Source organism: Psammomys obesus, unplaced genomic scaffold (genome assembly GCF_907164565.1).
Source record: "Psammomys obesus unplaced genomic scaffold, mPsaObe1.curated_primary_1811, whole genome shotgun sequence".
Classification (NCBI taxonomy): Eukaryota; Metazoa; Chordata; class Mammalia; order Rodentia; family Muridae; genus Psammomys; species Psammomys obesus.
Genome location: NW_026596117.1, coordinates 27,657,878 through 27,680,372, shown reverse-complemented (window position 1 = coordinate 27,680,372; position 22,495 = coordinate 27,657,878). Strand labels below are relative to the sequence as shown.

Below are 22,495 nucleotides of genomic sequence, written 5' to 3'. Positions count from 1 at the left end.
TATTTTCCCTAACCAGAAAAAAGTTTGTAACCTTATTTAATACTTTTAATTTACATAGGACCCTTTTCAGTAAGGCAGTACTAAGGAAGACATACAGAAACATTACATCTTTTTTCTTGTTATTCACTTTGTATCCTCACTGAAGCCCCTCCCCCACCTCCTCCCAATCCCACCCTCTTCTTCTCTTATGCCCCTTCCCCAAACATTTTTTTTTTTAAGGTAAAAAAAGTGAAGCTTGTCTGTCCATTTACAAAACATTAGGGAACAAGGAATTTCCTGGGCAGAAGTTATAATATCCCATTTCTGGTTTCTACAGGCGGTAGTAGGCTATCTGAACCTGCAAAAAGTACAGGCTATAAAGCCACTCCCACAAGCAGTGAGAGTAGATAGAAATATTAATGTATTCAGTAGTCATGAGTAAGAAATAGGGAAGCAATGAATGCATATGAAAGAACTACGCACCATAACTGTCAAAGTACACATCACAACAACTCAAGTTGTAGTTCTTACCCGAACACAGTGAGTAACAAAGGAGTCGATACAGTCCTTAGCCTGGTGATTATTATATAGGCAGCACCTGCAAGATAATACTCACGTCACTAACATCAAACTATGTGGCTTAGACAGAAGAGGAGTGATTACTATAGATGTAACTGACAGAAAAAAAAAAAGCAGCCAAATACATGACTAACTTGAGGGACAGTAGCATTATGTTAAGTATTTCATCTTACTGTGTTTTTCACATTTGTGTATGTGATCAACTAGTGAGATAGGAAGCCAAAGCCTTAAACTTCCCTCACTTACATTCTATCACTTATTCTTCTTCTACAGTATCATCTTAGACACTAGAGAGAGTTCTCATCTTCAAGATGCAGTCTATTTGCAACCAGGGATTGCAAATGTCCTTGGCCCCTGGTCTACTCTCTTTGTGAAGTGCTATCCTTTCTCATTACCTAACTGTCCTTCCCTCAGCAGTCTTTAAGGACCCACCACCTAGTCCTGGAGGAGCTACAAAGGCTGAAAGATAACAGAATTTAAAGACAAAGCACACAGGGACCAGTGGTGTGGGATCTAAGGCAAAGAAGAAAAAGTAAGAGACTTTCTCCTGGTGGCCTGTGAGATTGCCAAGTAGAACCCTGACCACACCACAGAGGATGACAGGTAGCCAGGAGGGAACAAAGCAGAACACTAGGAGCAAGGCAACGGAGTCATTAAAAAAAAAAAAAAAAAAAAAAAGACTCTTTGTGTCTTTAATTGCTAAATAATAAAATTGTGGGTATCGCCACCCTGGGCTGGGGGTTCTGGGTGCTATATAAAAAAGCAGGCTCGGCAAGCCAGGAGGAGCAGGTCAGTAAACAGTGTTCTCACGTCCTTGGCATTATTTCCTGCACTGATTTCCCTTAAATAATGGAGTGTGACAGGAGAGTTGCAAACTGAAATAAACTCTTTACTCCCCAAGTTACTCTGGTCATAGTGCTTAATCACATAATAGAAACTCTACTGAAGACAATATAAAGGAGGAAAAAAGAAGAAAGGGAAACAATCTCTGAACAAGCAATAATACGGAAAATGAGCCGATTTGTAGACTTAATGTTGAATTCTAGATAAGACTGCCTAAAAACCACATGTGACTATTTTGGTAGAAGTCCTGCCATCTTAAAAAGAACTACCAGTGAGCAGGAGGAAATTTACAAATCACTTACTAAGAAAGAAGAAAGAGAGAGAAAGAAAGGAAAGAAAGAAAGAAAGAAAGAAAGAAAGAAAGAAAGAAAGAAAGAAAATTAGAACTGCCCTAGGTAGGACAGAACCCAGGGCCCTGTATATAAGAGAGACCACCAAGACTACCATGACTAGGTATGGTGATAGACACCTGTAATCCTGGACTTTAAGAGACAAAGGGAGGCAGAGCTCTGTGAGTTCAAGGTCAGCCTGGTCTACATATGGAAACCCCTTCACAAACACACACCACAAACTAAAAATATTACTAATTAAGTTCCTCCTCCAGCCTGGCATCAATTCTTACTCAGGACAATGTGATAGTTCACAGCAGTAGAACGACAGCTGTAGGTTGCCACACTACAAACTTTGCCCTACCCACAGTTGATTCTCATGCAGAGCGACTGTATTCTACAGGACTAGCCCATTCGCTCAGAGGGTCAGCCTGAGTTTGACCTGCAGAACCCACAGAGCGGAAGGGGTCCTGCAAGTTGTTCTTGGACCTCCGTTTTCACACTGTGGCACAGGATCCACCCATCTGTACCCCATAAACTTTTTAAGACCATGGACAATGAATGAAAAGCATTTTTCCCAGAGGACAAAGGGTCAGCTTCCTGCAGGTCTCTGGCTACAGGATTTGGTGTCTATTAGCTTAAGCTTTCTCTGCTATCCAGTTTTTGTGAGAGCCACAATCCCTTACAGCACTGACAGGGAGTCACAGCCCCCAGTCTGAGTAGCTGGGGTTGTACTATGGGATCTAAAGTAGCATTCATTGCTCTGTGCATCCCTATTCTGCATTTATCTGAAGAGATGGCAAAAGTAGTACAAATACTGATTTGAAGGTTGCGAATAAATATGAATAAACAGGCAAATTTGCAAATGTAAAATTATAAAACACTAAACTAACTGGCAAACAGTAAGTGCAGCAATGTGCGATTTAGGTGCTAAGAGAAGCTTGTCAGAAAGGAAAGGCAACATCCAAATGAAAGGATTTAAGCACTTTGGAAAAGACATGCTAGCACTGAAAGGAGGACTCTGCACATCCTAGACATGTCACTCATCAATATCCCCTGCAAGCTCTGTCACCTGCACCAGACTATCAGAAAGTCTCTATGTCAAAGGCTAGACAATGCAGAAACTGGCACAGCTTATGTTTATCATTTATTTATTTGTTTGTTTATTTGTTTATTTAGTCTTTTCAGAAAGGGTTTCTCTGTGTAGCTTTGGCTATCCTGGAACTCGCTCTATAGAGTAAGCTGGCCTCAAACTCAAGAGATCCACCTGGCTCTGCCTCTGAGTGCTGGGATTAAAGTGTTAAACAGCATCAAATCATGTCAATCACTTTGAAAAGCAATTTGGCAAAATCCAGTTGAAGATGCATGCAGCTTTATGACCCAGGATTATCATTATGAGTATTTAGTTCACATGCACAGAGATCTACTGAAAGATTTCCACACAGTACCAATTTTAATAGTGAGAAATTAAAGACAGATATCCGACTGTAAAAGAATAGCAAAATAACTGAAGAATGTTCAAAGAGTGAATTTTCAAAAAATGTAAGTTTTGCACCTGCTAGGCTTGTCTGTACAAGCCTGTAATGCCAGCACAGGGGAGTCGGAGACAGAAGGATCAAGAATTCAAGCATAGCCAAGGCTACATAAAACTCTGTCTCAAAAATACAAAGGACGGAGAAGAAATGTTTACATAGGCTATCTGTGAATAAATATTAAAACTCAAATAAGGAAAATAAAGGAAAGAGGCAACATGTACATATTTAAAACAACACATAACACCAGCCCTGCTGCAGACACGTGGCGAGTGTGCGCCGAGCTGCACCAGCATCCTCTCACAGCAGAATGAGGACAGACGAGGAGCAGGATGAGGAGAAACACCAGCAGGTGTTCTCAGAGCACAGCCCCAACTTTCTGCTATGTGGGGGTGGCCTTCACCCACACAGGTGGGACAGGGTACAAGTACAATTAAGAACTAGCAAGGCAGTCCACATCTCTGGTCCTAGCACTTTCGAGGCAGAGGCAGGCAGATCTCTGTGAGCCCCAGGCCAGCCAGAGCCACACAGTGAGACCCTGTCTCAAAAACGAAATCCTAGGATTTTATTTGCCCCTTACTTTTCTCTGTCTCAACTTTCTCTTTTTCTCTCTCTGACACACACCCCACAAGACTTTTCCTTTAGTAGCTCTAGCTCTATTCCTAGAACACACTCCTACTATGAAATATGTGACAACCATTAAAAAAAACTGATAGATCAAGTAATTTGGTACAAACAGTCACAAAAAAAACAAAACAAAATTGTTTTGTTTCTTTGATCTTTTGAGATAGACTTGGTATGGTAGCTGAGGTTCACCTCAGACTTGATAAATGTCACAGGCTGGCTTTAAAGTTACTATCCTCCTGCCTCAGCCTTCCCCATGTTGGGATCAAGGGCATGTGCCACACTTGGCAAGGACTTAAAATGAGGTCCTTATTTGTCTTTTAATTTAAAGAGTCTACAAAGCAGCCGACAGAACCCTTCAAAAGTTCCTGATAGCCAGCACGATGAATGCATGTACAGTTGCGCATGCCCACCTTTACACACTGTCATCAAAATACAGCTACACACGAGGACAGGTATTTTCCCGATATCTTTTACATTTTTCTGTATTGCTCTTACTTAAATGCATAAAAAAAAAGGCAAATTAGGACTGAAAGTGCTCCTGCGTGAAGATGGTTTTGTGAGAGCCTGGGAAGCTTGAATTCAAGTGCCATACCATACATTAGAACACTAAAGAAAGTCTGAGTGACGCATCAGTGGTTAAATGCTGGGCTACTTTTGCACAGGATCTGGGTTTTGGTTCCTAGTACCCACATCACACAGCTCACAAAACTGCCTAAGTCCAGTTTCCAGTTCCTCTGGTCTCTGAGGATAACTGCATGCATGTGGTCCACAGAAACTCAGGAAGCTACAAGCCACACACACATAAACATACTTAAAAGTAATAAACCAACCACCTTTTTTAACAGACTGGAGAGAACTGACTTCACAAAGTTGTTCCTGACCTTCATTCACATGCCAAGACACATGTGCCCAACATATACACACATGCGCGCACACACACACAACCCTCTTCTTTTGTACCTCTATTCAATCACTGCATTACCAACTTTCTGAGTTGTTCTGTCCTTCATGACCTGTGTTCACCCCTCTGTATACACGAATCACCTTGTCTTTCTCACCAGTTTTCTTCCTTTTAAACAAGACAATCATTCTATTTTCTTCCCAAAAACCCAAGTAGCTCTCCACTTAACCCAAACCTTACCAAACCATTCAAGATGCCTGAGTGTCATCCTAACCCCTCCTACCCTCCCATCCATCCATCCATCCATCCATCCATCCATCCATCCATCCATTCATTCATTCATTCATTCAATATTCCTGGGTGCTGACTACATGCCAGCCTCAGTGGTAGCAGCTAATGTTGTCAAAATATCTGTCTGTTGCAATCCAAGAGCCAAAAGCACTTGCCGGTGTTTGTGGAGCTTATGTTTGAATTGGGGCAACGGAGGGAGAGAGGAAGCAGCATTAACAACAAAGCAGGGAACTGTATGAAAGAAATGGAGTGAACGCAGGCTTTAACTGCAGCATGGTGCCCCTGGCACACCCCCTGAGGAGACACTGCACTGTGTCCCCCATCCCTCAACCCGTGTAAAGAAAAAGTGAGAGAGCCTGCACACTTCCAAATCAGAGAAAAGACCAGAATGACTGAGGCAGAGGTTAGAGCAAGAGCAGTAAGATGAGTCGGCAGATGCAGGGGACAGGACAGGGATATGACCAGACACACAAGACCTTCTAGGCTGAGTCACAAAGACTATGTTTGCTAAACGACAAACATAGGGAGGAACGGTGGCTGTTATTTACAGTCGCCCAGGACAAACATGACCTGAGAGGCACAGGGGCTGAAACCTCAGGTTCCTTTATCCCCAAGAAGGAAACACTGAGGTTGTAACCCACACTGTCTGCAGAGCTTCCTACAGGACCGAACAAACATCCAGTGGAGCATACTACATGAGTTTCTTCCTCTCTGTGTCCTGCTGCCTACACCACACCACTGGCTTTTCCTGGTAACACCTCTAAATACATTTACATGAATACTGATCTCAAGGTCTATTCAAAGGAAACCCAGACACAGAAACCTACCACACCTTTACACATGGTTTGATTTATTCAACAAACCATGGTGAGAGTGTTGAAGTACTAATTATTAATGTACTAATTACTAATGTACTAAGTAATGTACTAATTAATGTACTAAGTACTAATTACTAATGTAAAAAAGCATTTTATAGTCTCATGCTTTTACAAATGCTGGGTTCTCGGTAAGAAATAATGCTCAGTTCTTCCTTCTCTGTTGAAAAAAAAAAAAAAAGGCCTAGTATTTTCTCAAAAGACCAGCTCAAAGACTGCTGCATGCACTCACCCCAGCCTCTGTGACAATGAGAGTAATCTGAATAAAACTGACATCTACATGGAGGCTGGCCTTAAGAGTCTTTATCCATAAGGAGTGCAGAGAAGCTGGGCGTTTGCCAGGCCCACATTCTAACACATCTGGCAGCACTTACTTGGGGGAGAGCACCGGAGGACTGACAAAGGACCGAAGGGCATCTTTTACCATGTCTTGCATGAGATGAGTTCCAAAGACCTTTTTGTTATCCACGAGGAAAGTAGTCTTAAAACAAGTGTAAGACATATTAGTGCGTTACTGCTACTGCCATATGTAGCTGTCACCACACACACACATATTACCTCTAAATACTACAGAATCCAAAGGAATTAAAATGCAAAAACAGGTAGATACTTTATAAATCTGTTTGTAAATCCGCATTTTTTAATGTTTATTTTATGTGTCTGAATGTCTGTCTGTGCACCACATGCATGCATTCATGTCTACGGAGGTCAGAAGGTGTCAGATCTTCTGGGATAGGAATTTCAGATGGTTGAAAGCTGCCATGTGAGTGCTCAAAGTCCAACTCAGGTCCTCTGGAAGAGCTGCCAGGGCTCTTAGCTAGCCTGAGCCATCTCTCCAGCTGCCTATTAGTCCTTATTCAAGGTGCAGTTTGATACAGATTAAATAACACATAAAAGTATAAATGCCCCAAGTCAAGAACAATAATGTTGAGCTAAAGTAGTCAACAGACTGAATCACAACAGACCTTTGCTAAAAACTGCCCATTATATTAATCAATTATTTGGTGATATTTGCCACTCAATAAAAGTTTATATATATTGGAAGCCTAAACAGTAAAGGACCAATTTAAAAGAAAAGTTCCACTGGTTGCACTAATTCATTTATCAATCATTTTGCCAACACCACAGTGCTGGCCAGTGTGTGATCTCTCACCTCCTTCTTTCCTTCCTGCAGGACTGGTTTTGTTCCTTTAGCTCCTTATCTTTCTGCATACATTTTAGATTCTTGACAGTTACACCAACTCACACTATCATTCTGAATGAAATCACTATCAATTTACAGATCAATTTGGGGACAAGCAACATTTTTGAAACATCAATTAATTCTTTCAGTTTATATAAAAAGGTCTTTTTCTGATGTTGTCCACCACTATTTTGCATTTTTAGTAGACAGATCCTAAATAAGGGTTCTTATGCATATGCTAAGTTTTTCAATTTTATGCTATTACAAGTAACACTTTTAATTTATTTAAGAAAAAATCCTTAGTTGTGGGCAGAAGAGAAAACACACATTAGCTGTGACCCAAGTATGGAAGTAGGAAGACAGCTGTGTGGCTATGGGCATGGGGATCAGGTGGCCAGGTATACATGACAAATGCCTTCATTCACTGAGCCATATCACAGGCCCAACAGCACTACTGTTTACTGCAGATATATAGTTTTACACAGTTCTTACTAATTCATCCACCCCTTCTGACAGGCTCTTTGTAGATTCTTTGGCATTCTCTCTTTATGTAGATAGTTTTCATCCATGTGCCTCAGTACACTGGTTGATATTCCAATAACAAGGGGGGTGAAGGAATGACAGGGAGTAGTGACGAGACAGCCATACGTCTTTCCAGTCTCAAGAGAAAGAACTTATTATATTTCTTCATGTAAAATGTGCTGGAAGCTGCCGATTTTTTTTTATAGACCTTTATTAAGAATTTTTCTTCTATTCCTGGTTCTGTTGGTTTATTTTTAAGATTTATCTATTTATTATGTATACTGTGTTCTGCATGTACACCTGTATACCAGAAGAAGGCACCAGATCTCATTATAGATGGTTGAAAGCCACCATGTGGTTGCTGGGAATTGAACTCAGGACCTCTGGAAGAGCAGCCAGTGCTCTTAATCTCTGAGCCACCCCTCTAGGCCCAGTTCTATTTAAATCATAAATTAATGTTGAATCCTGTCAACATTTTTCTTAATTTAGTGAGATTTCCAATCGGACAGTAAAGTATATAACCTTTCACTTTATATGTAGAGTTATGCACACAATAACCCCCTTTTTTCTTTTAATTATTTGTATGGTCCCTTGCTTCCTTCTATCTAGCTAGATGTTCATCAATTTTCCTAGTATTTCTAACCAGCTTTCAGATACACTGGTTTTTTTTCTATTGGTTTGGGTCATATTTTACTGATTTCTGCTCTGAACTTTGTTATTTCCTTTTTTCTTCTTGTTCAATTTGCCCTCTTTGTTCTTGTATTTTCTTACGTTGGAAGCGTAAATGACTAAATATTTTTCTGTTTTTTGATTGTGTATATGCATGTGGGAATATGCACATTCAGGTAGAGGTCACAGGTCAACCTCAAGGGCTGCCAGCTGGCCAGCTAGCCGCAGCACTCACATGGCTGCGAGGATTAACCTCGAGTACTCATTATGCACAGCATGCACTTTTTACTGACCATCCCACACTCTCAGGCCCAGCATCGCTTTTACATTTAAACAGTGCTAAATGCTACCAGCCAAGGTCTTTAGCTACATGACACAGATTTTTGTGTATTTTTATTTCTTATTTCATTTGTGCACATATATATGCGCACAGGTGAGCACATACAAATGGAGGCCTAAGTGGATACCAGGAATTATTCTGGATCACTGGCTCTTCCACCTTACTCACCAAGACAGGATCTTTCAATCAAGCCCAGAGCTCATGGATATGGCTAGTCTTACTTGACACTTTGCTCTGGGGATTTTGTCTCTACCTGCCAAGACTGGAATTACAGGCAGGACCCCACACACCCAGAAATCCCTGGACTCAAGGAATACAGGCTCTGTGCAGCAACTGCTTTAACAGAGCCATGTCTCCAGCCACATTTAATTCAAAATGTTTCCAATTTCCCTAAAAAAAAACCTGTCACCTAAAAGTTACTTAAATGTGTTATTTAATTTCCCAATATTGAGTCTTTTCCCTCCCACCTATACTTCCCTTCTGAAATACTTTGATTATAAACATGGTCAAAAAGTTATCTTGCATGATCTCAGCTATTACAGAACTTCTGAGGTTTGTTTTGTAACCCAGCAGAACACCATAAGTCAGTATTTCAGTGAACGGAGGGACACAGCTCGGCAGCCCAGCATTCACACATCCTGTGTAGGTGAAGACAACATGAAATCCAGTACAGCTATCATCTGTGCAACAGCCTTAACAGCATCTACTTTCCGTTCAATCAATAGAATGGAACTTACTTGCAACAGAGATCTTGAAAGAACACATGGTGACTGTTCACTAAATTCACAGAAGAAATCCTAACATAGAGAAAAAAGCAGCATCATTAACAGTAGATTAGACAAAAGCTAGAGATGTTTGCATATAAAATACATAATTTTGGAAATAATATTCTGCTATTGTTAGAATAAGATGAACAAATGGTAAGTTTTATAGAAAATGTCTCATTATACCAAAGGGTTAACTTCACAGTCTACAAAACTTCAAGAACTGACCAAAACAGAACAGTGTGTGCACTCACATTAAATATGTCCACCAAGAAAATAGTACCAAGAGTAAGAAAGCGATGACAGAACTTTTTAGTTGTTATTTAGGAGTAGAAACAAGGCTGGATAGAGTTCAGGTTAGGAGAGTGGACTGCTCTTGCTGAGGACCAAGTGTGGTTCCAAGAACCCAGAGTAGGCAGCTCAGAACCTCAGCTGCTTGTAACTGCAGTTCCAAGGGGATCTGACACCTTTAGCCTCCCAGGACACATGCATCCATGTGCACATACCCACACAAACACAAGTACATAATTTAAAGCCATGAAAAAACACCTTAAAAAATATTGAAAGAAAAACTATCAGTAACCAGGTAACCAGAGTTGTATGAAATGAGGACCAAGAAATATGGGTTTATATAAGAAGAGGGTAAATAAATAGTGGCTAATTTATTACCTTATTTCTCTAAACCTTCCAATTTTGAAAGTATAAATTTTAGTATTTGAAATTGTTAAAGATAGCTATGTGAGCTTTGGAATGCCTACAATATTGTTACAGGCTGGTGCTGGAACAAAAGATACAAGATGTGTGTCCCCAGGTGCCATCACCATTGAAAGCTTGTATCCACAAGCAACCTACTGTCCCACTCAACTCTCAAAGCACAGTATGAATCCTGAGTACAGCACTCAACAATAACAGAGACATGATAGGCATTAGAGAAGCCTGTCATATCACAAACCATAAGAGCAAAGCTGTACCACTGTGGGACTTTGGTGGGACTTGGACACTCTGAATTAGGTTATGAAATGAACCTAAAAATTCTGAGGGGAAGGGGGGAGGAATTAGGAAAGAGGAAAGAAGACAGGGAGGGGGGTCAAAAAGGAGAGAAGGAGGGTGGCGGGGGGGGGGGTAGCCACCTTATTCCTGCCTACTTAAGGAAGGCTTTCTTTTTCTCCAGTAACTACCATTCCCTCTCACTATGACCCCTCACTGTAACATTCATGCAGAATTAACTCCTCTTAGAGGAAACAAACAAACCTCTTCACTTACACTGTCTTTACAAACAATCATCCTAGCACCCTGGCTGACTTCTCTTCTTCATCCTAAATTTTAAGAATGAATGCCCTTTGCTTTCCTTCAGCTACTTATATTCCATATTCCTTAGGCTATTACTGCTGTGCTGAAACACCAGGACCAAAAGCAATGTGAGAAGGAGTTTAGCTTATGCTTCCAGATCATAACTCATCACTGAAGGAAGTCAGGACAGAAACTAAAACAGGGCAGGAACCTGGTGGCAGCAGCTGATGCAGAGGCCATGGAGGCGTGCTGCTCATTGACTTGTTCCATATGGCTTGTTCAGCCTGCTTTCTTACAGAAACCAGGAGCAGCAGCCCAGGGATGGCACCACTACACAATAGATAGTCTGGGCCGTCCCCCATCAGTCACCAGCATGTCTCTAGGGATGAGGGTCACACAGGATATAAGAACAGAGAGTGTAATGGTGGATGAAAGTTAAATTAATAATCACTATGTTAATGTTATGAAAAAGAACAATAAATAACTATATGACCCCCCCCCCAAAAAAAAACCCCTAGGAATTCTATGGATATTAGGCCTAAATATTAGGGGGAAAAAAATCTGACTTATGTATACAAGAGTATTGCAGAAATGTATGGGAGCCATCCACTATATAATAATATTCTCAAAACAAATCTTTCATTTGATTAATACCGTTTGCTATGCTTTGCCTTGAGATAAGGTCTCATTATACAGCCCAGGCTAGCTCAACAACCCAAGCTTCTTCTGCTTGGTCTCCCTGGTGCTGGGATTACAGCTGCTCAGCACTGAGTTTTGGCTTTGTTCATCTTCCTACATGTCACAAAGTATGAGGTCTTCCAATTATACAGATGTTTCACTCAGCAAAGAAAGTACATGTTCTGTAGATTCACATATAAAAGTTTCATCTTTGCACTATCTGTCTGTTATAAAGGCAAAACACTGAAAATGATCTAAACGTAATTTGCCAACAATGAACTAAAAAATTTATGTTATATAAGTTTACAGTTGGGATGTCTTCAAAATCATATAGAAATATATATATTTACTGGTATGAAAAGAAAGCATGTGTAACAGAGAAATTTTCAATAGAGCAAAACAACAAACAGGTTACCAAGTACCATGATCACATATTCATATGTAAGAACACTAAAGATGGCCAGGCTCGGCAGCACAAGCCTGAAATCTCAACTATTTGGGAAGCTGGGGCACAAAGTCACACGTTCAAGGCCTGAGTGAGCTTCAGAGTCAGGCAATGGCAGCCTCATCAACTTAGTGAGAGCCTGCCTCAAAATACAAAACTTTTAAAGTGCTGGGGACATAGTTCAGGGGTACAGGACTAGCCTAACATGTCAACACCCAGTATCATGTTTAAAAAGACTCTTTTCTATATGTATACACACACTCTCTCTCACTCTCATAGAAAATATTTTGAAGGTAGCATCCAGTTATCAAACCCTATTCCTAAACTTAGAGTAATTACTAGCAACTTAACTTCTAAAAATGTACCAAATCTATAGGAAAGTTAACTGTGTTATGTGTGTGTGCAAACTCAAACCACCCTAGTGCTATTTTGTTCTGACAGTCAGTATCTAGAGTGACAAGCTATCCTTTCATACATCAAAGCTCCAGAACATCATTTTATACTCACCAGGATACAATGTAAGTTTGGTAAGTTCACAACTTCACAGACAGTCTTAATTCTTTCTATTAATCTGGAGAAATAGTTGACCATTTCTTCTCTTTTAATTATTTTTGCATAGCGAGGGAAGGTGGGTGGAAGTAGCCTCTGGTTAACAAGGGGCTCAAAACCCATCATAATTGGATGGTCTAAAGAACAGAAAAAGGAAAGTAACATTTCCAGTTCCTTTTTTTATTTTTTTGGATTTTAAAATGAAAATTATTAAATATAAAAAGAAAAACCCAAACTTCAAAGGCATTAGCAAATTCTAATCACAAAAATCTAGTAAGTTTTATAACTTAGAACTAATTTATGTATCCCTACATAATTCTAATGAGATTTAGTAACTTCAAAGTGTACTTCCTAGCTACATGGTGGTGGCTGAGGTTAAGAGCCAAAGACTGCAGCAGCAGGACTTCAACAGAGGATAGGGATACCAGCTGAGCCAGAGCTCTGCCTTGAGAGGAAACCCAACTTACATAGCTATCTGGAGGACAGTGACCCTCCCAATACAGTGGGAGACTTTCCAGGGTACAATGCATATGAGCGGCTTCACTGAGCCCTCCTTCAAGAGTCAGGACAAACACCGCAGTGAACCCCTGCACCGAACAAAGAGCATAAGCAAAAGCTGCCTGCTGCAAAGGTCATCGCAAAGTTAAAAGCCTGAGGACACAGACAGGAGCAATCACCTCTTGGGTGATTGTCCAATCTCACACCTTCACAGTGTATATAATCTGCTCTGCTTTGCAATAGGACCCCCTATTCTTTACACTATACCATGTGACTCATCTGAATTCTTTTAATGCAGACGATCACAAGGGGAGACTAGAAGATTCCAGAATAGAGCCTTACTGCCATTACCACTGCTTACACTAGTGCACTAGTGCACACTCCAGCTCTTTCCCAACCTTGAATATGAGACATGCACAGCCTTGGAGAAGCAATTACACAATCTGGGTAACCTCCATCCACACAGCCACTCCCCAGGCCCGGGCTGTCTTTTCTCCCAGCAGTTACTTCTATGAATTATTCTGATGAGTCCAATACAACTGCAGGTTCTTGGATGAAAACCCTTAGCCCACTGATTTCTTCTTACCTCTTTCCTGTTTGGTGGACATTTCTAGTTGGTGCCCTGCATCATCTCAAAAAGCGCATTCCCAACAGTGCCTTTCTAATGTTATCTCTCCCATAAAATAGTACCTTAGCCTTAACGTCCCTGAAGAGAGCAACCCTGTCTCATTTCGGTGCCTCATCCACCTCTCACTTAGCCATTAACTTTTAAGGACTGTAATGCCTACTGACGAGCCTGCTCTTCTTGCTTCACTCTGACATTATGTGTGACTGTCCCTTCATAACATTAGTCCAATGCACTGCCCCTCAATTTCCTATACAGAACACACCCTGACTTTTCCCTATCACAGTCCTTTAATATTTCACTTGTATGTATGATGTGTGGCTGCATGAATTTATGTGAACCATGTACACTCAGGAGTCCTCAGAGGTCAGAAGGCCATCAGTTACAGGCAGTCGTGAGCCACCATGTAAGCTGCTAGGAATCAAACCCAGGTCCTCTGCAAAAGCAGTCAGCACTCTTACCTCTGAGCCATCTCTCTAATCTCCCATCTGTCCCAAAAGTTTTGTTTACCACTTTTGTACAATACAGTGTCCTAAGGGAGCACTGAGAGAGTTCAGGGACTCCTAAGACTCAACAGAAAACTCAGATGGCTCTTTGGTGTGATGAGAGCTGTTTATGTGCAGTTTTGTCTGCATCTACCTGTGTGCTATGTGTGCACTGCCCATGTTGTCCAGAAGAGGGGTGTCAGATCCCCAAGACTACAGTTACAGAGAGTTCTGAGCTCTCATAGGAATGCTGGTATTCAAAACGGCCTTCTGCAAGAGCCGCCAGCACTCTTTACTGCTGAGCTATCTCTATCTCTTGGTCCCATGAGAGCTGTTTGACAAATTCATTCCGTGTAGAGATTATACATAAATCCCATTCCTGACTACATTCACTGTCTTTACCATTTTTTTGCGGAAAAAATATGAAGCTTTGCTCCCATCTATAATTCACTTAGGCATATCAATATCCCATACACATCTGCACTGTTTAAAAATAAGTTAGATGGGAAGTGGTGTAAATTTCCACCAAAGTGCTATAGTCCCGGCACTCACAGAGGGAGACAAAGGCAGACAGATCTTTTGCATTTGAGGCCCCCTGGTCTACAAAGTGGGTTTCAGGATAGCCAGGAGTACACAAAGAAACCCTGTGTCAAAAACAAAACAAACAAAAAACCCCAAAACCCCTCCCCGCAAACAAACACAAAATTTAAGCTGAGAGGTAGGAGGATTTAACTCAGTGGTAGAGTGCTTGCCTAGCATACATGAGGCTGAGTCCAAGCCCAACAACACAAACACATACCAAACTAGACTGGGGACATGGCAGCACACACCTGTAATCCAAACACTTGCAAGCCTTAGGCAGGAGAAACTGATTTGTTCTCACTTAAATTCAACAGAAGTCTGAAATTATCCAGAAGTGTTCTTTAGTCCTTACTACACGAGTTTCCAGCCTCATACAAGTAGGTAAATCACTGGGTAACGTACTTTCTCAGTGTCAGTCCCCACTGCTGTGGTCAAGCACATTGACTGAGAAAAACAATGAGGACTTGAGAAGGGCTCACTTGGCTCACAGTTACAGGCTACACTGTGATCACCGCAGGGCACTCCAAACAGCAGAAACCTGAAGCAGTGCTACATCCGAAATAAAGAGCAGAGGAAAAAATGCACGCAAGCTTGCTCCTGGCCTGCTTCTTCTACTCTTGCATGCTTCAGGATGCAGTCTAGGGAATGGTGCCACCTACAGTGTGGGAACACCATTTCATGAGTTTTTAAGGATAATCAGCGTTACTGTACACGTTAAAATTCAGTGGTGGATTTTACAGCGGAGATATAGTACTCCTGTGAAAGCTTATTTCACCTATAAGATATGAATGGCAATAGCATGTCAAGCACTCTTTTCCTGAAAGTATTCAGAGTCCCACAGACAATTCCAGTGTAGTGTGAAGACAGGCACCTGTGAATATAATGAAGCTCAGGAACTAGGTTCCTCAGGAACCAGGCCTGCTTCGTGGAGTGATGAATAAACAACTTTGATGGGTTTCTCAATAAAGTTAAGGAAGGAGATGATGAAAAATGAAGTTACTGCTGGCATCACAGCACAAACACAAGGAGGGTACATAGACAGAGTCCAACAGTAAGATACAAGATATGGCCAAGATCGACCACCTGTTTACAACATAGTCAAAATCTACAAAGAGGCCTAAAGCTCTCTTAACTATTCAGAGGAAACATCTAGAAGTCCAGGCACATTGACTTATCAAACTGTATTATTTGTTTTGGGCAGGAAATAAGAAAATACAAGTAAGAGCAAAAATGGAGAATTACCTCCTTTAGTAGTGCCATTCTGAGCCTGGATGCCATGATGCAATGAAGTATGAATGGCAGAAAGAAGGTCTGCTGCTTGGACCATCAGTTTCTGAGCCTCCGCCACAGCACTGGTCTACCAAACAAATCAAAGATATACATGAAAGAGGAGGTCCTACAACAGTAATGAGATCCAACATATACTGTATCGACACAGATCCTCACAAATTATTCACTTAATGCAGGATTGCAGGATATTCAAATCTGACAGGATACAAAGCATTTCCCCCTCAAAACTGTATCTTGTTTGATGCATTAAAAAAAATGAAATAGTAAATATGGTACTAAGCTTTAAAACAACAAAAATTAGATACGACAAGTATAAAAAGGAGGAAATTGCAATAATCTATAGTTATTCACAAGTATGAGGGGGAGGGAATAGAGGAAAAGAATTACTTGAAACAGTGTTTATCTATCCGTAAGAAACCTCGGTATGTTATACAGTAGAATGTAAAGCTATAATCACTTTCCACAAAAGCATTAGTATGACTGTGGTTTAATACATCAAACACAGAGAACTGTAAGAATAGCACAGGCATGCCATCTAAAACTGACCCAGTGACAGTAATTCTCTTACCTCTTTCTTCGTAAAGGCTATGAGCACTGTCAGCAGCACACGGGTGAACTTCACTCTGCTGAATGCTGCCAGGCACTGCTGGTGCTGGGAAAACAAGGTACAGTAGGAAGCAGGGCCTGCAAAGGAACACTGAACTCCCAAATCTTTGTGCCACTGTAACTCACTACAATAAACAGGCCTCTACTAAAGTTTTTAAAATGCCTACAAAATAAGCCACCAAAAAAGAGTACACAAAGGCTTTTCCTTTGAAACAGAAGCTGCACCATACCCTAAAGCAATAGGACTGACTTAAATCCAAAGTCCAAAACTTATACTACTATCTCAAAAACATGAAGTTAGCAGTTAAAAGGGTTAAGAGGTTCAGTAACTTGATTATATGGAAAAATTTGACGTTTATTAAGTTTTGAAACAAGATCTATAAATAATATCTTTTCCAGTTCCTGCCTCACAGAAACCCTAAAGTTCTGAAATCAAAAATTCAAAAAGAGCTATATTATCACTGTATACATAAAAATACATAGGAATTAAGTCCCTTGCAAAGTCCAAGTGCTAAAGAGATACCTTAAAACAGGCTACCATAAATTACTATGAAGTTCAAAGAGCTACAACACTAAGAGATGGCTTCTCTGACATTATCTACAGAAAAGAAAGACAATTACTTCTAGTTCAACTTCTGGATCTCTCTCTTCTCCTTGTCGACTTCGAGTACTCTAAAATTAAAAAATAAAGTGAATTAAGACAAATATAACCCTAGAGAAGTAAGTAAAGAACTAAGTTACTTCATTGAGCATATACAAAACCTATGTTCAGAAGAACTATCTCAAATTAAAAAAAATGTATTCGGTACTTTTCTTTTTCCTATGAATGTTTTTTTTTTTTGTATATAAATTAGAAATATCATGAAAAGCAGGTATTAAAACAAAAACAAAACAATAAAATAATAAAAGCAAAGTACCTGACTCACAATACTACTGATGCATTTAAAACCAACTCACAACAAAAATCACTATCACCATTACAAATCCTACCTTTTTTTTTTTTAAAGGGCCTGGCTGAGAGTGCTGGTAAATGCCTTTAACCCTAGCACCAAGAAGGCAAAGGCAAGCAAGCTGATATGAGTTCAAGTCCAGCCTGGTCTACTCGTGACTTCTAGGCCAGCCAGAGCTACAAACGCAAACCTTGTCTTAATAAACAAAACAAGCCCTAAACAAAAGAAAAGAGAAACATACCTTTACTCTCCTTTGCATATCATCTTCCACATCTTTCAGCATTCCTAGGATGAGACAGTAAGTTTTAAAACAAATCAAAATGCAAAACTTACAAGTTATTATTGTGAATAGTTATACCTGTAACTCGAAGATCTGTCACACTGTTGGCCATTTTAAATCCATATGTCATTGACTGGAAATCTTCCTATATAAACAAAACAAAACAAAAACCGAGTAATTATGCTCCTGAATAGCAGCAGTGTATTTCCCTAACAAAATCACTACTTAGAAAGAAATAGAAGCCATCTAACATGTCTCAATGCTGCCATTCCACAGCTAAGCCCTCCTTGAAAGTGTAACAGTAGACACCTTGACATTAATGCTGTTATCTTTAGCTACTTGTTCATGTTCTAGAGGTTGACATTCTCATGTAGCATTACTCAAAGAAACAGCAAAAGTACATTTTATAGTCTATGGTTACAAAAAAAAAAAAAAAACAAAACAAAAAAACCCCACAGATTTCCAGCCCCCCCGAACCCACTGGCACACACAAAATGTTCAACTATTTCACTGCTGAGATAATTAAGGGATTTGTTGGGCTCACTTTGAATAATGAATTTAATATTATCTGGTAGAGTATTTCCCGTCTTATGATTTCTGCAGACATACAGAGATGCCTGAGTGACTGATAGTTACAAAGATAATTATACCCATGGCAGTATTCTGGGATGCTTAGTAAGAACAAAGAACACTGAAGTCATGTCAGTTAGTTACCTCAGAGAAGGAGCAGAACACTCATAAGGAGAAAAAGAAAAAGTCCAAACCATGCGCCTGCTTCTGGAACTGAGTGATGTTTGATCTCTCTCCTGGGTCCTCTAAAACCTCAAGTGGAGTTGCAGAGTCAGCCGACCCTCCAGGTTCAGGGGACATCTCTCTACCTTTACTTGAACCTCCACTACCCAACCTCTGCATCTCCACTTTCCTGATATCCACCTTCCTAGCACTAGCTGGGCCTTCTACCTCCATCCCCCACACATAAGCGTAAGCAAACCTGCATGTCTGACTTAAAAGGTTAGCCTAGCCACCATTCTTACTCTTGTTTACCAGACACACCTTCCACTAGCCACAATTGTTTTGTGGGCAGGGACAACACACTATGTAGACCTGGCTGGCTTAGATTTCAGTGATCTGTTTTCCTCTGCCTCCTGAGTGCTGGGATGAAAGGTATGTGCCACTATCCATAGACTAGTCCTTGCTGTAATATATTCAACTACCAAATGTCAGAGGAACTTCTATAGGTGTAAGTCAGAACATGCCACCTGACATTTAAAAACCCTTAAATGGTTTCATAGCTCACAGTAACCTTTGTACATGCTGACACCACCTCCACAGTGAGTCTTCAAGAAGATCTTCAAGGCTCACCCCTTACTATATTCCTACTGTCAGTTTTTCTCCTGCATTCCCAGCCTCCCCACCCCCCCAGACAGGGTTTCTCTATGTAGCCCTGGCTGTCCTGGAGCTTACTCTGCAGACCAGGCTGGCCTCAAATTCACAAAGATCAGGCTGCCTCTGCCTCCCAAGTGTTGGGATTAAACGCTGCACCACCACTGCCCGACTTCATCCTCAACACTCCTGCTTGTCCTCTAGCCCATGCTGCTTTTCCTCATAGAGCTTATCACCACATGACATCCTTATGTACTTACTTATTTACACATTAACTACTTTGTTCCAAAAAATATATCCACAAGATTAAGGCTTCATCTTCAGGGCTTAGCACACGGTTTGGTACAAAAGTACTTACGATTTTGAGCTGCTTGGTAATTGTGTTAACTTGATACAAAGCTAGCTGCACACTGGAGAAAAATGCCTCCATAAGCCTGGCCTATAGGCAAGTCTGTGGGGTATTGTCTTGGCTAACGGCTGCTATGGAAAAGAGCAGCTTCCTGTGTAGGAGCATCCCTGAGAACATGGCCGTGGGTTGTATACTAAAGTAGGCTGTGCAAGCCATAAAGAGCAAGTGAGTAGCAGCATTCCCAGGTCTCCTGCTTTAATTCCTGTTTCCACATTCCTGCCTTAACTTCCTCCCCTAAATTCCCTCAGTGGTGGCTGGTTTATGTCAACTTCATACATTATTACTTGGGAGGAGAGACCCTCAATTTAAAAAAATGCCTCCCTAAGCTCTGCCTGTAAGCAAAACTGTAGTGTGTTTTCTTAATTGGTGACTGATGTGGGAAGGCCCAGCCCTATTGGTGGGCAGGGCAGGTGCTGGTCCCAGGGAATAAGAAAGCAGGCTGAATATGCTAGGAGCAAACCAGTAAGCAGCTTTCCCCAAAGGCCTCTGCATTAGTTCCTACTTCCTGGTTCCTGCCCTGATTTCTCTGCGAGAGTGGAATCTAAGAGTTGTAAGCTGAAATAAAAGCCTTTCCTCAAATAGAATGTTCTCCCAAGTTGCTTTTGCTCAAAGGTTTTGTTTTTTATTTTTTAATCACTAAAGAAACCCTAGCTAAAACAGACTTAATCCACAGCAGGTGTTAAAGATGAGAAAGGTAAATTACTAAAACATACCAAGGAGCAATGTAGTTGTGCAAAATCAGGAAACATCTGTTTCATGTAGAGTAAGCTAGCTATTATTTACTCCATGGTGGCAATGAATGCATTATAGAGCCAGTATAGTTAGGTCCCCTAACTTTCCAAAGAAAAGTCTGGGTTTCTTAATTTACTATATGTAAACTCTTCCTTAAAAAACTAAGTAGGACAGCCAGGTTTTGTGGCACATGCCTTTAATCCCAGTACCCTGGAGACAGAAACAGTCTGATCTCTTTGAGTTTGAGGCCAGCCTCATCTATAAAGTGAGTTCCAGGACAGCCAGTGATACCTTGTTTCAAAAATACCAAAGTAAGATGAAATAAAACATGCCTATAATCCCAGCACTCAAGAAGGCAAAGGCAGGTGGATCTCTGTGAGTTCTAGCCCAGCCTGGTCTACAAAGGGAGTCCAGGACAGCCAAGGCTACACAGAGAAACCCTTTCTTGGGAAACAAAAACAAACAAAAAACACCTAAGTAGATCACTGGGAAAAGGCAGACAAATCAACTGGCTGAGGGAACTAAAGAAGCCTTCTTCTAGGGCATATGGCAGGCTCTGTGTAACTGCGTGAGCATAACCCATAAGAACTGAGTCTCAGTCACTGGACACTAACTCCAGGAGACACATAAACCAACTGCAGCCCCTAAAATGTTTGTTCTGAAAGCTTTGTGGAATTATAGAGAAAATTCCGGTGGATCCAGGAAAGCCAGGTACTGACTATACCCACAATCTAGGCAAGGACTTAAGGCAGCTTGAGTCAAGCTAGGACAGAAGAAAATAGATCTATTCCATGGGGTAGTTTTACATGGCTGTGAAAGAAATCATAAAACAAGTCATTAATTATATTTAGTCTTTTGGTCTCTTTGCTTCTCCTTTCTCCTCCTTCCTCAGTCTCTCCCTCTCTGTGGTCTCCCCTTGCCTCTGAGGTCTTTGATTGCCATGATACAGTTTTACAGGAAAAGGCTTAGTGTGACTGGATCATGATTTTAAAAAAGAAGAAAAAAATAAAGGCAGAGAAAGTGTGCAGAGATGCCATTATAACAATCTGAAGGTAAAAACCCTCAGATATGGGCAGATGATGAAGGACAAAGTTATGCTAAAAGAGAGAAGACTTGAGATAGAGCATAAAGCATATCTGGGTGCCAACTTATGAAGAGAAGAGCTGCCAGAGCAGCATCTTTGAATAGTTCAAGGGTTAGAGTCAGCACACAGACATGAGATCACACTCAGGAGCAGAAAAGGCCCACAGAACCTTGGAGCTCTCAGTCCTAAGTGAGATGTCTTCAGCAAACCGTTTCCCAAGGAAAGATGCCTGAGTCTGAGGAGGTAGAAGGACTGTTAGAGCCAGTGGAGATAGAAGACAGAAGGAAACTACCTTCCAGCTACAACAGGACTGACACACATATGAACACACAAAGACTGCTGTAGCATGCGTGTACAGGTGCCAAGGAAGATGTGGTCCCGGTGCTTAAGAGGGTTGAATGGCCACAACACTCAATCCCTAACCCAGAAGCCATCTCCAAATGACAGTTTGCAAAGAGAAAATTAAGTTTTCTGACTGGGTAGGAAAACCGCACTTAGGAAAGGGCCCATGCCTAGCAGTAGATGGCCAACACAAAACTGATATTTGGAGACATTTTGTTTCATAATGCTTTGTTGAGTTTAAACAAACAAAAAATACTTTGTCTTTTGTGTAGTATGTTTTCTGATTATACGTTTTTATGGTTTTATGTGTGTGCGTTCGTGTGTTTTGTTCCTTTCCCTTGTTTGCTTGCTTTCTTCTATTAGTTTTGTTTAATTGGCCTGTTTATTTTCTAAAGAGGGAAAGAAGGCATACAGTTGAGTGGGATGATGGGGAGGATCTGGGAGATGAGGGAGGGGAAACCCTGAACAGAATACACCGTATGAAAAAAAAAATGTATTTTCAATTAAAAAAACAATGGCTGATGAATATCCTTTAGTGTACCAGAGAACACGCTGGAAAACAGGTGAGATCATGGTGTTACGACTTGTTCCCATTTACCCAACAGAAGGTGGAAGAAGCGCTTAGAGGCGTGCTTACAATGAAGAGAGTACTGGCGTTCTGCAGAGAGTGGGGTGATGATGCAAGGAAATGTAAGCATCTCCAGACAGTACAGGCTCCCCCTGACATTCACAGTCATGAACTACAAGTAGAAATGGCGAGTATGAATTTGTTTTCCTCCAGTCACCTTATTAAAATATGGAATTTAAGACAGGTGTGGAGTGGGGGCCACACA

General features: G+C 40.9%; 1 protein-coding gene across 6 annotated transcripts in view; it reads right to left on the bottom strand.

The window, feature by feature from the left end:
* The window catches only part of Naa35 (N-alpha-acetyltransferase 35, NatC auxiliary subunit), a 53,175-nt gene that overhangs the window by 11,704 nt on the left and 18,976 nt on the right, over window positions 1–22,495 (bottom strand). For all 6 annotated transcript variants that reach the window (XM_055629135.1, XM_055629133.1, XM_055629132.1 and 3 more), the window contains 9 exons: window positions 17,791–17,857; window positions 17,674–17,717; window positions 17,104–17,154; window positions 16,445–16,528; window positions 15,829–15,943; window positions 12,355–12,533; window positions 9,408–9,467; window positions 6,331–6,437; window positions 511–577 (listed from right to left, as the gene is read on the bottom strand). In XM_055629135.1, coding sequence (XP_055485110.1) covers window positions 511–577; window positions 6,331–6,437; window positions 9,408–9,467; window positions 12,355–12,533; window positions 15,829–15,943; window positions 16,445–16,528; window positions 17,104–17,154; window positions 17,674–17,717; window positions 17,791–17,857 — 774 coding nt within the window. The remainder of the gene's footprint in view (window positions 1–510; window positions 578–6,330; window positions 6,438–9,407; window positions 9,468–12,354; window positions 12,534–15,828; window positions 15,944–16,444; window positions 16,529–17,103; window positions 17,155–17,673; window positions 17,718–17,790; window positions 17,858–22,495) is intronic.